At 36.4% G+C, this 16,263-nt stretch overlaps 4 protein-coding genes and 1 long non-coding RNA gene across 7 annotated transcripts; 3 read left to right on the top strand and 2 right to left on the bottom strand.

The window, feature by feature from the left end:
* Positions 1-17: 17 nt before the first annotated feature.
* insb (insensible) lies at positions 18-1,173 on the bottom strand. Its single transcript, XM_018012753.2, has one exon. The coding sequence runs from the start codon at positions 990-992 to the stop codon at positions 474-476; it is 519 nt and encodes a 172-aa protein (XP_017868242.1). The 5' UTR covers positions 993-1,173; the 3' UTR covers positions 18-473.
* A 1,301-nt stretch (positions 1,174-2,474) lies between these two features.
* On the top strand, positions 2,475-5,198 carry LOC108617087 (protein 5NUC-like). 3 transcript variants are annotated; one of them, XM_089469445.1, is made up of 7 exons: positions 2,475-2,576; positions 3,143-3,370; positions 3,432-3,582; positions 3,638-3,891; positions 3,944-4,238; positions 4,295-4,592; positions 4,657-5,198. In XM_089469445.1, the coding sequence occupies exons 2-7, from the start codon at positions 3,150-3,152 to the stop codon at positions 5,139-5,141; spliced, it is 1,704 nt and encodes a 567-aa protein (XP_089325571.1). In that variant the 5' UTR covers positions 2,475-2,576; positions 3,143-3,149; the 3' UTR covers positions 5,142-5,198. The 3 variants fall into 3 exon arrangements, with proteins under 3 accessions (XP_089325571.1, XP_017868239.2, XP_017868238.2); XM_018012750.2 differs by lacking the exon at positions 2,475-2,576 and adding an exon at positions 2,594-2,807 and having other exon boundaries at positions 3,143-3,375; XM_018012749.2 differs by lacking the exon at positions 2,475-2,576 and adding an exon at positions 2,596-2,807.
* Positions 5,199-7,318: 2,120 nt separating this feature from the next.
* On the top strand, positions 7,319-10,421 carry LOC108620475 (protein 5NUC-like). The gene is made up of 7 exons (XM_089469446.1): positions 7,319-7,478; positions 8,166-8,401; positions 8,462-8,612; positions 8,683-8,939; positions 9,005-9,299; positions 9,366-9,663; positions 9,735-10,421. Exons 2-7 carry the CDS (start codon positions 8,181-8,183, stop codon positions 10,292-10,294), a joined length of 1,782 nt encoding a protein of 593 aa, XP_089325572.1. The 5' UTR covers positions 7,319-7,478; positions 8,166-8,180; the 3' UTR covers positions 10,295-10,421.
* Positions 10,422-13,374: 2,953 nt separating this feature from the next.
* Positions 13,375-15,713, top strand: LOC108615001 (protein 5NUC-like). Its single transcript, XM_089469444.1, has 6 exons — positions 13,375-13,598; positions 13,655-13,805; positions 13,869-14,125; positions 14,281-14,557; positions 14,611-14,911; positions 14,968-15,713. The coding sequence occupies exons 1-6, from the start codon at positions 13,375-13,377 to the stop codon at positions 15,546-15,548; spliced, it is 1,791 nt and encodes a 596-aa protein (XP_089325570.1). The 3' UTR covers positions 15,549-15,713.
* On the bottom strand, positions 13,829-15,959 carry LOC149268740 (uncharacterized). The gene is made up of 2 exons (XR_016270197.1): positions 15,823-15,959; positions 13,829-15,477 (listed from the first exon to the last, which is right to left on the bottom strand). It is a non-coding gene; the product is annotated as an uncharacterized LOC149268740 (long non-coding RNA).
* Positions 15,960-16,263: the final 304 nt, after the last annotated feature.

Genomic DNA, 16,263 nt, shown 5'->3' with positions numbered 1-16,263 from the left:
CTTTTTGTGTACGCATTATTTAAAAGGATAAGAAAAATATACGAAACATTCTTTTTTACTTTGTTTTGTCAATTTGACAAACGTATTCGAAATTTGCACACTGTCATAAGCTGCTGATTATGTCACCTTGTTTAGCAAAGACACAAACCAGAAGTGACACATACCCATCGAGAAGTTCTCAATGAAAAATTGTAATTAAATTTTGATCTCAACAGAATGTGGTACTCGAGGACTTTATATATTCATTTTATTTTGTATAATTTATTCAATAAACTTAAAGTAGTTTTTATATTGCTGCACAATAACCGACTAGAGTAAATTGATTTAAAACTAGAATTTGTAAAAAGTGGTGGAACTCTTAACGTATGCTGTTTGAGGTCCCAACTCCTTCTGCAATATTCGTTTTACGTACAATATAATTGCAGTAAATTGACTAGAATATCCCAAATTGGGACTTGTCAGTGCTCCTCTGCTTAGGCATGCAATAGTCCATCGCTCTGGCCTACCAGCTTTCCGAGCAGCGCCTTGTACAGCACGGACTCCGTGGAGATGCCCTCGCTTTGCAGGAATAGCAACGTTTCGCGTGCGCACATGGCGAAGCCCAATGCTTCGGCTTCACTGCGTCGATTTGGGACTGCGGGTTGAGCTGGAAAGTTGGCTGCCACTTCGGCATTTGCTTGCACTTCCTCATCGCTATCAAACGCCCCGGCCTCACGCTCGTCCAAATCATGTTCAAATGAATCCAGCTCTGACTGCAATTCCATGATCTTTTGCAGTGCCTCAAGCAAAATGCTATTGGGCGCATCGCCAGCTTGGATAGCTGGACTATGTGATTGCTGCGCTGGCGGTGTATTAGATCTGGAATCCTGTTCCAAGCGATGGCGTTTCTCGGCAGTTGACTCAGTGTCCACATCTTGCTGATGCTGCTGGTCCGATTTCTGAGTTCTAAGCTGATCTGCTCGTTTGCGTTTCATAATCAATTTTCCAGACATAGGGAATCCTCTTCTTCAGTTTTCGTCGTGTTCCGAATATATACTGTAGTTCGTTTTGTTCCGCGGCACAACCTTCGTTCACCTGGCGATCACAACAACTGAGCATCGAGCGTCGAATGCACCCCAGCCGAGCTGTTGCAGGGAGCGCGATCCTGAAAGCAACCCCAACCAGCAATAAGAGACAGGCGGACATTAAGGGATGTGCCCAGGCTGGAAATTAAAGGCAACCGAAAAATTGTTGCAGCTGTTTAAATTTGTCGGCCGCTGCCGGCAGCTGGAGCGGGAAGGCAACAGGATATAGGCAGGATATGTGCGCTGCAATCGAAAGCAACCCCTGACAATCTGCTCTCTAACTGCAGCGGCCTGCTATCTCGTCCAGTTCCCGCTCACCCTCGCCCAGTAATACTGTTGTCTCGTGGCCGTGCCTCTTTGTCGGCCATCCTCACTTTCGTCTACTCTACTCCCTTTCCCCGTTGCGCAGCGTAGCGCATTGGATATGTCGTTGCTAGCCATACCAAGCATTTGCAGCTGGCACGCTTCACAGCCATCTCTTCGATTCGATTTCGATGGCTACAGACTGCGCTTTGACCTGTCATTGTAATGATAAGTGCACACCCTATAAATACACTGCAAATCTAGATTCACATAACATTAAAATACTTATGCAACTCTATATTACTAAACGCATTATATAAGATCTCATCAATAGGATATAATTTTTCTTATACTAAGACTATCTCAATTAATATTTAGCTTAATTAAAAATTTTTCTGTTTTATTAACTTTATTTTATTTGAATATATTATTATATAACGGCATTATCAATCTAAAAATTATGAATGTCTTAAAAAACATAGGTACATTATGAGGAAAAATATTTTTGGTAAAATCTAATAATACATATTTTTTCAGTGTATTGTATAGCAAACAATATTAGAATAGCAAATTCATGTGTGTATGCACAACACAAAAGTTTTTTATTAGGAGCAACTAAATTTATGATTAGATCGTATGTATGATAGTTTAATACAGGGATATACTTTACTATAGTACATATAGGACACAGTAAAGTGCATATTTATATTTATATTACATATATTAGATTTACATTAATTATGCAATAAATTTACAGTAATTTTGATTATTTTGGATTATTGAATAAGTTGCAAATTATGTATTTGAAAATATTATTATTTATTATATGATATAATTTTATTATTTATATATGAAATATAATTTTTAATTAATTCTGAGAATTCACATTTAACTGCAATATGTTAATTGGTGATTATTCAAATGAATTGGAAATGTTGAGAGGTAGACTTAAGCTTCCGTACATTGAGCAATTGGCATTATCAGATCATGCTCTTTCCAACAAATAGAGCAAACTTATCGCCCGAGGTACCTGTTTAGCAAAAGAAAGAGAGAGAGAGAGAGAGAGAGATAGAAAGAGATTGAAGCAGATTTAAAAGATGTTTTCTAACAATTTGATTTTAGTTTACTGGCAGATCGAGGGACGAGTGCATCGAAACGTCTTAAGTTGAGATACATATATTGGAAGTCTAAGGCACACTGTCTATACTTGTAATGCCAACGTTCTTTGTGGATACTTTAAAATATCTATCAAGTCTGAATTAGCCGCACGCTCAACAGATAAGACAATGTCATTAGGTTGAGACAACATAGAAAGCTTTCAATTTTTAAATACATCAAAATACACGAAAATTTGCATATATTGCCAGCAATTGTCGTTGTATTAAGACTCTACTCTAGCCTACAGATGATGCAAGCATTAGAGAGAGCGAGAGTGGGAGTGTACGTAGCACTCTTTTCATTTTAATTATATTAATTGTTGTGTGATCTTGTTCAGATTCTCATATATTCTGACTGAGAAGTGCCAATGACTCTAGGGGGACTTTCTTGCTAAATTTATTTATTTTAATCATTTGCAAGCTAAACTCATTGTAAATGTGATTTAGATATAAAGTGTAATCGTAAAAGGGTTTTCATTGGCTCAACCTTATCTTGTATCCATGAGAGGAAACATCTGTAAAGTCTATTTGAGATCACCTTGACTGCCGTAGCAAAATTGAGACGTTACTGAGCTAGCATTGTGTAATCGAGTTAAAGCTTGAGATTTTTCATTTCAGTTTCAAAATGAGGCTATTGTGTATCTTTGAATTTTGTATGGCATTTGCTGCATTGATTCGCGCGAATCCCATCGAAAACTCAATCAATCAAGTTACTGAGTTCACTATAATCCACAATAATGATATTCACGCAAGATTCGAGCAGACAAATAAATATGGCGCAGTATGCACTCAGGAAGATGCGAATATGAATAAATGCTTCGGTGGCGTCGCAAGGATAGCACATGTGTAAGGTTGGCTGCATACTTCTGCTAAATTTGTATATCTACAAATTTATACATTTTTTCAGAGTGCGAAAATATCGCGAGGAGGCAAAGAATGGCGGTAATCCCGTATTATACTTAAATGCAGGTGATACATTTACCGGAACTCTTTGGTTCACGATCTTCAAGGATAAAATTGCTAGCACTTTACTCAACAAACTTCAACCGGATGTGCTGGTAGGTTAACTGACTACCACAATAATCTCTGTTCGATAACAATTGCCGTGTTTAGTGTCTTGGAAATCACGAATTTGATGAGGATATCGAAGGCCTTGTCTCATTTCTGAATGCTGTAGACTCTCCAGTTGTTGTGTCGAATTTGGACTATTCAAAGGAGCCCGACCTGGCTGCCACTAATAAATTGAGCAACTCTACAGTTCTAGAGATTAACGGGACTAAAATTGGCGTAATAGGTTATCTGACGCCAAAAACAAAGCAGGACTACATCAACAAAGTAGAATTCAATGAGGAAATCACATCCATAAAGTGAGGATACACCAGTTGTCGCTTTTAACTATTTTTACTGATTCATTTCAAGTGCTGAGGCTGCAAAGCTAAAGGCACAGGGGATTAACATTATCATTGCTTTGGGTCACTCAGGATACCAAAAGGATCAGGAAATTGCCAGAGACTGTCCCGATGTTGATATAGTCATTGGTGGTCACTCGCATACCTATTTAGATGCCAATCAACCTGTTGCAGACAAGAATGATGCCAATCCAGAAGCAGTGCGAGGGCCCTATCCCACCACAGTGGTTCAGAAGAGTGGTAAAAAGGTGCCTGTGGTTCAGGCCTACACCAACACGAAGTATTTGGGCAAGTTGCAAGTTAAGGTAATACCTAAAGTTTCATTCGATTTACTTATACTAAACAGAAATTTTGAGCACAGTTCGATGCGTTTGGAAACTTAATTCAATTCGCTGGTGAGCCAATTCTTTTGAATGCTTCAGTTGCGCAGGAGCAAGATATGCTGGATTTACTGGATACTTTTCGTCCGAATATTACGGCCAAAGGAAAGCAAGTTATAGGTCACACTAAGGTACATCTCGAGGGAGGTAGTATCTGTCGCTTGCGAGAATGTAATCTGGGTAACTTAATTGCTGATTCTATGGTCTACTCTCGAATGTTGGAAAACAAGGGCGGCGAGTATTGGACTGACGCAGCCATTGCTCTGATTGCGGGTGGTGGTACGCACTACGTAGTAGATAAATCAATGATGGTTCTCCTATTATAAAATCCAACACATTTCAGGCATACGCACTTCCATCAAAAAGATTGCTGATGGCTCTATTACTTTTAGAGACATGGCTGATACGATTCCCTTTGAGAACCGTCTGCTTGTAACACGCATTAGCGGAAAGACTCTGCTCAATGCCTTGGAGCACTCAGCGTCTGTTCGGAACAAAGACTCCAACGGCGGCTTTCAACAATTATCTGGCATCCGTGTGGAGTACAACTACGATATGCCTGAGGGACAGCGAGTAACTTCCGCTTTAGTACTCTGTGCCCAATGCAGTGTTCCATCCTATAGCAAACTCAATGAAACGGATTTCTACAACGTTATTGTGACCGATTTTCTTCTGAATGGTGGAGATGGATTTAATCTCATCGAAAAGCAAGATCAGTTCACTGAATTATTGGAGAACGATGATAAGGGTGCTCTACAGCAGTATCTAGAGGGTCACAGCTTTATTTATACCGGAATGCAGAGTCGCATTGTTATAACAAAATCATAGATTATTCTCGCAAAGTTCTCAATAAATACCTTTTGAACGAATTATAAAAAATATAAATCTATCTTATAGTTTATTAAAGCTTTTTAAAGGCAAATAAGTAATTATACTCATGTGTTTGTATAATATCTATTAAAAATTATTTTTAAATAAATAAATACTAGTGCAATTTCACTTTTTGAATTCATGACGAGTAAAGTGATAATAAAATATTTTAGCACTTTTAGCTAGCGTGTGTAAGTAAATTAGGTGAACTTCTCGATAGCCAGTTAATGATTGTGGACTTGATTATTTTATAAATTAAACAGACTATCTAGATTCCCCTAATAGTGCACGCATTGACGAGATAAGATAAACAGTTATTTACATCAGTGTCGCCATTTCGATGTTGAATAAAAAAGTCAAATAAGAACGTAATTTATTTACACATTATAAAATGTGGAGGCCAAGGAAATAGAAGAATTCAAAACTATCTCGCACAAGTCGAAGTGAGAAGTTTAGCTCTTGCAGCATCAGTTTGCTTCTCAAACTATCTCCATATGCCTCATAAGAGAAATCACAGAGAGAGAGAGAAAGATAGTGAAACAAAATTCAGTAAATTCAAATGGCAGCTCGATCCAATGGTTTTACCAGACAAACTGCTTCAATTCCTTACGAATATAGAATATATTCTGATCAGGATGAGGAGTTTATTATGTTCACCTGCTCATCTTTATGAATGTATCGATTTCTTAGAAGAGCAAGGGCAAACTTAATGACCATTTTTTTTAGCAACGGTATTCTGCAGTATTTGAAAATCTAATACATTCATTCGAATTGTAGAGTCGTATGAATGATCTTATAATGAATAATCCTATATACATAATCATAAACAAAATTCCTTACTTACTATTTTTTTGAAAACTTCACTGAACTGAGATTATTCTGCTGGACCATACCTAAATTACAAAATATGGCAAGATAATTAGTTCAAATACTTTGGATATAATATAATATATAACATATAAATATAGTATAAGTATGAGCCAAACTCTAAAATACCGTAGCAAATGGAAGCAATCAGTCAAAAGTCTTTTATTAAAGTATTAGGATATTCCAGCGCGGAAATTGTCAGACGTTGAATATGTTGTGCCATATACCAAAAACAAAATCTTTGTTGTGTATGTAGGCATAGAAGTGCGTACTGTATTCTACATATGTATATGTATATATATAAAATAATAAATTTGAATGATAAAGTGAGACATGTTTCAGATTTTCTGATGATTTACAATTGGGAGCACAAACATGTTGCTTTGATGTCACATTGATGAATTAAATATTGATAGCTGAAGAAGTTATAGCACAGGCCAACAAAACTTGATGAAATTTATTTATATTATTCGAGAGAGAGCTGATCAGTGCATTAAAAAAAATATATATATATACATATATATATCGTAGTGATAAATAAATATATTTGATCAACTTTAAAGTGCTTCAATTATAGTCCCATATACACAATCAATCAAAACGCTTCTGCAAAACATTTTTGGTTACTATATTTTTTTAGGACTGTGTAATGTTTGCTCTAGGGATCTTTATTTATATATTCTTGAACTTTTTGCGAGTGGAAGCTCACAAAGCGGCTGTTTTTTGGTATTTCGTATTGACACTAAAATATGAGCTATGAATGTGTATGAGTATAAATATTTGAATGGTTGCGAAAGTTACAGTAGCTAAAACAAATACACGAAATGAGCATGTGTGTATGATTGGATTGTTGTTGATGTTTGCGTGGGAACGTCACGTTCTGTTGAAGCAGCTGTTTGGGATAAGTGACACTTTGTAGCTCTTTCGTGCTTGTGAAATAACAGTATATTCTATAGGTATACATTCATATTTTTATATATGTATTTATAATATTCTGCAAATTGTGAATACATTTCTTTTTTATCAGCTAGCTAAGTGAATTGACACTAGTTGCTATACAGATTCGGCAGGTGATAAGCGCTCTGCTTGACAAATGCGAAAAAAATAATAATAACAAAAAACTAATACATATTCGAAGAGATAATCGGAAAGAGCAATAATTATTAGAGTCGTAGTGCTCGTATCTACTGAGCAAAAACGAAATACAATACAGCTATTAAAAATCATTGCCACTACCTGAAACAGAGCCAAAAAAAGAAAAAAACACAAAAAAGAAACGGGAAAAACAACAGCAACAATAAAGAGGCAGTCACAACCACGCGCTGCTCGTATCGTAATCGTTCGCTCCTCAGCTCAAGTGTTTCGGTTATAGCCGCTGCTCCATACGATTTCGGGCCAGTTTGTTGGCGGATTGTGCGAGAAGAGCATGTAAGTAGCAGCGGGCCTCAGCGATCTGTAAAAGCAATTTAAGAGCAATTACCTGCGCCAGATGCAAATGTCAATTGTATTATTGTGCAAACAAAAAGTGAGAGAGAGAGAGAGAGTAAAGCACTTGCGGTATATAGCGTCCATCCTAGATTCATTCTTTTAGCCTACGCAGAAACATCCGCTAATTGTCAGCCATTCATATATAACAATAGTACTTGGTACATATTATATACCTAACTATTTGTTATACGTAATAGTAAATAGAACTAGAATTAGAAAAGAGTTCATAAATCAATATGAATGGACGAAAACTCGAGTTTTGACGTTCCACGTATTTCATACGCGTCATCCATGTGTGTTGGCTTAATATACCCAGTGATTAGATTTAGAAGCTATAATAAACCTAAAGATTGATTGTTGTTGTTTTTTTTTTGTGGTTTTTGTTTTTGATAAGCTATTCAGATAACAATTTTTGTGAATTGAATATGACATTTAATTTCACTTAGATATTAATGATAATAAATATATTGAATATTTTGATTGACTTATCACTGCATTGATAAGCCTAACAGAGCGCAGAGCTTATACTTACTTATTTGCTGACAGCTGCAATTAAAATCTCAGATCGAATTGCAAAAATAAAAAAAACCTGATATATACCACGTGTTTGTATGCATACTTACATAGCTCTTCAGGTCGAGTATGACTTATCAGCTGATTATCGTGGCATGTACTTTGCTGTTGACCCACACTTATGCCAATCCCATTACTCCGAAGGCCAGTGTAGCCACAGAGCTCATTATCTTGCACAATAATGATATGCACGCAAGATTTGAGCAGATAAACAAGAATGGAGGCACTTGCTCCAAGGAGGATGCCAATACGGACAGGTGCTACGGCGGATTTGCACGTGTTGCCACCGAGTAAGTAACTTAAATCAACATGACTGAGCGATGATTCATTGTATCCTCAAATTCTTTCAGAGTTCGCAAATACCGTGAGGAGGCCAAGAAGGGAGGCACACCTGTACTGTATTTAAATGCAGGTGACACCTACACCGGCACAGCTTGGTTCTCAGTCTTTAAAGACAACATCACTAGCGCCTTTCTCAACATGCTACAGCCTGATGCTATTGTGAGTGCGATTTGGATTATAAATTTAATTTGTTTAATTTATTGTTTTGTTTGTATTTTCCATTTGATAGTCGCTAGGTAATCACGAGTTTGATAAGAATGTGGAAGGCCTAATACCATTCCTTAACGCTGTGGAATTCCCGGTGTTGGCTTGCAATTTGGACTTGTCGAAGGAACCAGATTTGGCTGCCGCTAAGAGTCTGGCTAATTCCACGATACTGGAGAGCAACGGAGTTCAGATTGGTGTAATTGGTTATCTGACACCAGATACCAAGGATCTTTCTTTCCAAAACAACGTGGAATTTGCAGAGGAAATTGTATCAATCAAGTAATTGCGCTTGAGTCTTTTTTGTAATAATTATGATAACTCATGACGAAATTATCTACTTCCAGTGCTGAAGCAGAGAAGTTAAAGGCTCAGGGCATTAAAATTATCATTGCTTTGGGTCACTCAGGATACCAAAAGGATCAGGATATTGCCAGAGAGTGTCCCGATGTTGATATAGTCATTGGTGGTCATTCGCATACCTATTTAGATGCCAATCAACCTGTTGCAGACAAGAACGATGCCAATCCAGAAGCAGTGCGAGGGCCCTATCCCACCACAGTGGTTCAGAAGAGTGGTAAAAAGGTGCCTGTGGTTCAGGCCTATGCTTACACAAAATACTTGGGAAAGATTCATGTGCAGGTTAGTTGTGAATAGACTTATACGTGGTATAATTTATGCATAATTCAAGTCACACTTTTTCTCTAGTTCGATGTCGAGGGAAATTTAATTGAATTCGATGGAGCGCCAATTCTGTTGAATGCATCGATTTCTCAGGATCAAGAGCTGTTAGATTTGCTCGAAGTCTATCGGCCAAATATCACAAGACTAGAAGAGAAAATCGTGGGCTACACGAAGGTCACCCTAGAGGGCGGAAATATATGCCGCTTAAGGGAATGTAATCTTGGCAATTTGATTGCCGATTCCATGGTTCACGCTCGGGTGCTAGAGAACAAGGGCGGCGACTACTGGACGGATGCACCCATAGCTCTACTCCAAGGAGGTGGTAAGTTTGACACAATTGCATATTTTAATATTCCCATGAAATATGAATGAAATGAAATGTTTCTCTTTTAGGAATACGAGCATCCATTGACAAGAATTCAATTGGTTCGATTACTGGCAGCGATGTTATAACAACCCTTCCATTCGAGAACGCACTCTATTTGACACGCATTACTGGAAAAACGTTGCATGCAGCTCTGGAGCGATCGGCGTATGTGCGAAACTTGGACTCGAACGGAGGCTTCCTTCAGTTTGCAGGTTTACATGTGGAGTACAACTACGATATGGAGGAGGGTCATCGTGTGACCTCTGCTCTCGTGCGCTGTGCCCAGTGCAATGTGCCAAGCTATAGTAACCTTAATATGTCTGCCTACTATAACGTCATCGTATCGGAGTTTTTACTGAACGGCGGCGATGGCTATGTTCTCACTGAAGAAAATAACCCGCACACTGAGCTATTGCAGAAAAATGATCAATTTGCATTTGGCGAATATTTGGAGGCGCGTCATTATGTTTACCCCGAAATCGAGGGTCGCATCGTTATCATTGGACCCAAGGATTCTGCTGGTAGCATCTTTGGCTCTGTGGCCTTAATTGTATTGTCTTCCTTGATCACACGTTTCTTTAACTAGTTTATAGCTAACTGTAACTATATCCGAACAGAATACCTATCCCAACTCTTAAATGTACAGAATACAAAAGTTTGAATTTATTAGATGATGAATGTACAATAAATATCATAATGCCTTTACAGATCTATAGAGCAATGTACAATGCATTTTCTAGCCATCGAAAAGTCTTTCGTCTCACTTATATTTGTAGCAGCACGTGTGCGGGATACGTTCAGTAATTTTCGTGCATGATCAAATACTAGAACAGAGCAGTCGAGACGTTAACAGATTACGTTCATGTAGTAAAGTTTGTTATCATAATAACTTATAACCCAATCTCAACTTGAGATAAGTTAATTTTTTATCATTTCGAATGTTTTCAAGATGTTATTTTTTGTGTAAGTAAATGAAATTGAAATGGGATTTTCTTTTCCTTTTATTTCCTTCTGAATTATATTATATTAAAATAAAAAAAAACTTGAGTGTATAGCATATTTTAATAAATTATAATTATTACTATTATTATTTTTTTTATATATATTAAATATTATTATTATTTTTTGCTTAAAGAAATTACCATATATGTACTTATGTTTTTTTAGTCAGAGCTTATTTTATTAATTGTTTGAAATTAAAAATGATTAAGAACAATTTGGAAAATAGTATCTGCTCTTATTTTTTAAAATGCGGGAAACACCTTTACTATGAAACTGTGTATGCTTATCGTGATATTCCCTGCATAAACTAAACATGTGTTCAGTTCTGTTTGTCTGGAGAATGTGAGCTCTAAAATTAAATCCTTTTCACAGACACTTTACTTTAATTTCCGATTCAATGCGTTTGCGAATTACAAAATTATTCAATTTAATTTGAACACCGGCCCGACGTCACTGAAACACATTCAACAATGTATGTATGTAGATTGCACAAATACAAACATGTACATGCCTCTGATATGGCACTTAGAGTGTCGATATGCTACAGCTAACGCAACGGTAAGTTATTCCAATGATGCACTTCGTTTCATACTTCCATTCCCATGCCCCCGCTCGCTAAGACTCTCACTTGCACTCTCACTTAGGCACTCTCATACATTAGATTCTTACTCTCACTCTCACTCGCACCAACTGTCTCTCCCTGCCTTTCTGCGCCAGAACGCTCACCTCTCGTCTCTCTTATTCATCGCTTATCTTTATTTGGCGTGGATGTTGCGCTGTCGTGGGTGCGCTTAAACTTGCGATCGATCGAATAGCAACTCAAGCAGGGCGTAAATTATCTTGCTGCACCCATTCTCATCATATGTATATTACATTCTTAATCTCACTCTCTGTTCTTTCAAAGGGTCCCGCGCACGCCGGTCTCTATGCTTTGCGTGCTTTTCTCTATACTCTGCTCACTAATAAGAACCGCAAGTGTATCACAATTTCTATAAACGACCGATCGGCGGTGCACTCAAAGAGCGTACGAAGTCTGCGCCTTGGTGTGAATATACTCGACTCTCTGGCGGCATTTGCAAGCCATCGAAAAGCAGACAGTGCGACTGTGGACGTCGGTTTCAACGGTTGGTTCGCTGGCAGCGTGAAAAACTTTTTTTTTGTGATCTTCGCAAATGTGAAGTAGCATTTGTTTACATCAGCGAGGAGTGGTCCTGTTCCCAGGCAACCAATAATTTACAGTTTTCATAATCGATTTGAATTTGCGTATTCTAAGAAGTCTTTTCACAAAACTTTGGTATGGGGTATACACATACTTTTTGAGTGTATATTAGAAAATAAACAAACCTTCGTTGAATGGTTACCTGCTTTCAAAGTAATTGCTTGTAAGTTAGGTAACGGTTCTGAGTTTTCCATGTCATGGCAATTGTGAAGCGTGAAAATTGGTTTTTATGTGATTATTTTCAATTATTTTAATGATTACTGAATAATATATAATATGTTATTGAATTGTACAAAATGAGTTTATATCATGCTAAAAAACATTTCAAATGATTACTAATTTATTGTGACGAAAAAAAAAATATATATATATAAAATTGGCTAATTGTTAAAATGTTAAAAGGAATCAATCGGGCTATATTATATATTTGATATCATATCAATGTTGATCGGGAATTCAAGGAATAAATTTGATGTTTATAAAAGCACCTCGGCAAAACAGCGGGAGGTTTTAATTTATGTGTTATTGACATCTACGGAAAATGACAACGTAATTTTTAAGCAGTATACGCTACAAGACTGAATACATTTTAAATCAGTGTTAAATAAACAAATTAGCTGGGCTAAAAATATTTTCAAAGCAAAAACTTGTTTATTAAAGTATAACGCTCAGTTTTTGTGTGACTTGCTCGGAAATAAATGTTGAAAGGGGCAATACAGCTAACTTGTTTTATGAAAGATAAAACTATTAACTTTACTCAATAGATGATTGTAGAAAATTGCAGATACATATATACTTATAATATATTCGTATATATATATTCCAATTAGCAGTTGACAAAAAGATAAAATCATACTTTGTTCAACGACAATAATCATTTGGAAAACATAAGCAAACATAATATTTGATTAAGTCGTTTATAAAAACTGCAAATAAATAATATATGTATTAAGCTTGAATTATCTTAAAACTAGATAAGTTCTCTTCAGAATAAAGTTTTGAAAAGCACACATATGTAACTTATATGATAGTTTAAATGAAGTCCCTTCAATATATGAATATTAATATCAAGCAAAAATTGGTTTACTTTTACGACGGACAAATATATAATTGTATTAAAAAAGAATTGTTAAATAAATGACTACAAGAATAAATTACTCTTGAATAACTAAATTTTTAAACGCCATTACGTTGACAACCTAATAATTATTATATACAACATTTTTTATCTTGTTAAATTTATGATTCATTGATCCATTGTATATATTATATATTAACCTAGGGAAAATACGTAGTCAGAGTATTGAAACAGCTTTGATAATCTATAGATAAATAGTTAAAAACTTAATCAGAGAATTTAGCCTGTTATATATTTATAAATATTTATACTCTATCAAAGTGAATTGTGCTTTTTTTTTTTTTTTTCAAAGAAATATAGAGATAAAATGATTATTCTATGGAAATATTTGGCATTTCTCTGGTTACATGCCAATTGGATAACGGCAAATCCTATAAAAGTGAAGCCTGTGGTAGCCACGGAGTTCTTAATACTCCACAATAATGATATGCACGCGAGGTTCGAGCAGACGAATGTCAACAGCGAAAGCTGTTCGCCGGAGGATGCCAAAAGCAATAAATGTTTCGGCGGCTTTGCGCGTATAGCCCATGAGTAAATTGTATTAAAAATATTTTATTACCTGGCTGATGAATATTATTTTATTACAGAGTGCGCAAATATCGTGCTGAAGCTAAAAATGGCGGAATTCCGGCATTTTATTTGAATGCCGGTGATACTTATACCGGAACAGCATGGTTTGCAGTCTTTAAAAATAAAATTGCCAGTGATTTTCTCAACAGACTGCAACCAGATGCAATAGTAAAAAACACATAATTAAAGTGCACTTAAATGATTTATTTATTTAGTATATTTTTATTGCAGTCTTTGGGCAATCATGAGTTCGATGAAAAAGTAGAGGGTCTAATACCATTTCTGAATGACGTAAATTTTCCAGTTTTGGCCTGCAATCTGAACCTTACCAAGGTACCCGAAATGGCTGCCTCCAAAAATTTAGCCAATTCAACTATACTCGATGCAAATGGCACAAAAATTGCTGTGATTGGATATTTAACACCTGATACGAAATTACTTTCAATAAAAAACGATGTGGAGTTTAATGAGGAGATAAATTCTATCAAGTAATAATTCTAAACTAATTTTATGATAATATCGTTAGGTACTGTAACTCGAAAATTTAAGAATTGTGAAATGGCACAATTTCTGTAAAAATAACTCTTAGTACTTTTTACTCATGCACATATATCCAAGTAATACATAAGTTTTACAATTTCAGCGCAGAGGCAGCTAAGCTTAAGGCACAGGGTCACACAATTATTATTGCTTTAGGACACTCTGGCTATAAAAAGGATCAGGATATAGCTAAAAACTGTCCCGAAGTCGATATCGTCATTGGCGGACATTCGAACACATTCTTGTTTAATGGAACAAAACCAAATGTGGAAAGTATCGACGGTCCATATCCGACTATAATAACACAGAAGAGCGGAAAACGGGTTCCTGTCGTACAGGCCTACGCCTATACAAAGTATTTGGGGAAATTACATGTAAAGGTAAGTCGAATCTAAAACAGATCTATGAAATATACATTGAGATTTTTTAACAGTTCGATAGAGATGGAAATCTAATTGAATTCGATGGTTCGCCGATATTACTTGATGCTCGAGTAGCGCAGGAGAAGGAGGTACTAGATCTGTTAGAGATGTACAGAGAGAATATTACTGCCCTGAAGAAGTCTGTGATCGGCCATACGAAAGTGTATTTGGAGGGGCGTATGAAATATTGTCGATGTGTAGAGTGTAATATGGGAAATCTAATTACGGATGTAATGATATTCAGTCGTGTGCTAGAAGATCAAGGAGGTGATTACTGGACAGATGCAGCTATTGCTTTATATCAAAGCGGGGGTAAGTACGTGCCGTAAACTCAGAACAACTTTGATGTATGAAAGCTCTTATTTTAGGTATACGTAGTTCAATCGAACGAAAATCCGATGGCATTATTACACAGAATGATCTGCTTACCGTACTGCCCTTTGAAAACGATCTTTATATCACACGAATTACTGGCAAAGCCTTGAGGATCGCTTTGGAACGTTCCGCTGCATATAGGTTCAGCGATTCAGATGGAGCATTTCTTCAAGTATCCGGCATTCATGTGGTCTACAATCCAGATATGCCAGAGGGTAATCGAGTTGTATCTGTGAAAGTGCGCTGCGCCGACTGCTTAGTGCCATCGTACAGCTATCTGAACGACAGCGCCTACTATAAAGTGATTGTGCCAAAGTTTCTGGTCGATGGTGGCGACGGATACATTATGATTGATCGAGCTAATCCTGTGTCTATACGTATGCAAAAAACCGTTCGTGAAGCAGTTCGTCAATATTTGCATGAACATAAATACATTTATCCCGATGTCGAAGGTCGCATCCAATTCATAGGCTCCGGCAAAAGTAAATCGTCGGGATCTGAGTCTATAAAAAACACTTTGAGTTCCTTAGCATTGATGCTATTTACACTTGTAGTAAATCGTATTTTTAATTAATTATAAAATGTATATATAAACATAGTATTTATTGGAATATCAAGACATTTAAAAAATGTGCACAATTTAATACTCTGACTCATTGCAACCATTGAGAAGAACGTGTTGTATGTATACTATACTATTATTAAATTTTTAAGAAGTTACACAAACTTATAACTAAAATTAATTTGTATGAATGCATGTAATGCTTGAAGAAAAATTTTATGTAGAAAGGCCAAATTAATTTTTGGTGCAGAATGTATGAAGATATCTGTTTTAGTAGGATATTTACCTGCAATATAGCCTTGAGTCGATTAAGCGAACGAACCTCAAGCGGGTCGAATGTGACTTATCGGCATCTTGAAATATTTACGTACAAGCGCTAAATATATTGGATACGCGTCTGACGGCTTCGAGATAGGAATGAAGTTCTGAACGTTGTACAAGCTTTTCAAAGCAGCTTCAGTTTCAAATGGTACTCATCGCTATCGGACAATACTCATAACTGTCATTTAACAGATTTATTGACATATCTGCCCAACGATAGCTGCGACAATGGCACTTTGAACGCTGGACCCTTAACTGTTCCGAGTTTGTTATGTTACGTCTTGTTGCAGTAGATGACTGAAAACATCTCGTTAAACAGAACCAGGGATGCATTGCAAGCTGAATAAACTTAAACTTAAAACACAAGTTCATTCTAAAACTCGTCTGTCTACAAGGAATCGATATA

The sequence above is a fragment of the Drosophila arizonae genome, chromosome 5, assembly GCF_054131065.1.
Source record: "Drosophila arizonae isolate 15081-1271.41 chromosome 5, UAZ_ARI_1.0, whole genome shotgun sequence".
Taxonomy (NCBI): domain Eukaryota; kingdom Metazoa; phylum Arthropoda; class Insecta; order Diptera; family Drosophilidae; genus Drosophila; species Drosophila arizonae.
Note: the sequence above shows the minus strand (reverse complement) of the source record. Positions and strands in the feature narration are given on the sequence as shown.

What these genes read in the sequence shown, in the direction of transcription:
- insb (XM_018012753.2), bottom strand. Translation starts at nt 992, where the DNA reads ATGTCTGGAAAATTGATTATGAAACGCAAACGAGCAGATCAGCTTAGA.
- LOC108615001 (XM_089469444.1), top strand. Translation starts at nt 13,375, where the DNA reads ATGATTATTCTATGGAAATATTTGGCATTTCTCTGGTTACATGCCAAT. An exon ending in GACTGCAACCAGATGCAATA is followed by an intron (nt 13,806 to 13,868) that starts GTAAAAAACACA and finishes TTTTTATTGCAG; the next exon opens with TCTTTGGGCAATCATGAGTT. An exon ending in TGGGGAAATTACATGTAAAG is followed by an intron (nt 14,558 to 14,610) that starts GTAAGTCGAATC and finishes ATTTTTTAACAG; the next exon opens with TTCGATAGAGATGGAAATCT.
- LOC108617087 (XM_018012749.2), top strand. Translation starts at nt 2,773, where the DNA reads ATGATGCAAGCATTAGAGAGAGCGAGAGTGGGAGT. An exon ending in GTCGCAAGGATAGCACATGT is followed by an intron (nt 3,371 to 3,431) that starts GTAAGGTTGGCT and finishes ACATTTTTTCAG; the next exon opens with AGTGCGAAAATATCGCGAGG. An exon ending in GAGGAAATCACATCCATAAA is followed by an intron (nt 3,892 to 3,943) that starts GTGAGGATACAC and finishes ATTCATTTCAAG; the next exon opens with TGCTGAGGCTGCAAAGCTAA.
- LOC108620475 (XM_089469446.1), top strand. Translation starts at nt 8,181, where the DNA reads ATGACTTATCAGCTGATTATCGTGGCATGTACTTTGCTGTTGACCCAC. An exon ending in TTTGCACGTGTTGCCACCGA is followed by an intron (nt 8,402 to 8,461) that starts GTAAGTAACTTA and finishes AAATTCTTTCAG; the next exon opens with AGTTCGCAAATACCGTGAGG. An exon ending in TGGGAAAGATTCATGTGCAG is followed by an intron (nt 9,300 to 9,365) that starts GTTAGTTGTGAA and finishes CTTTTTCTCTAG; the next exon opens with TTCGATGTCGAGGGAAATTT.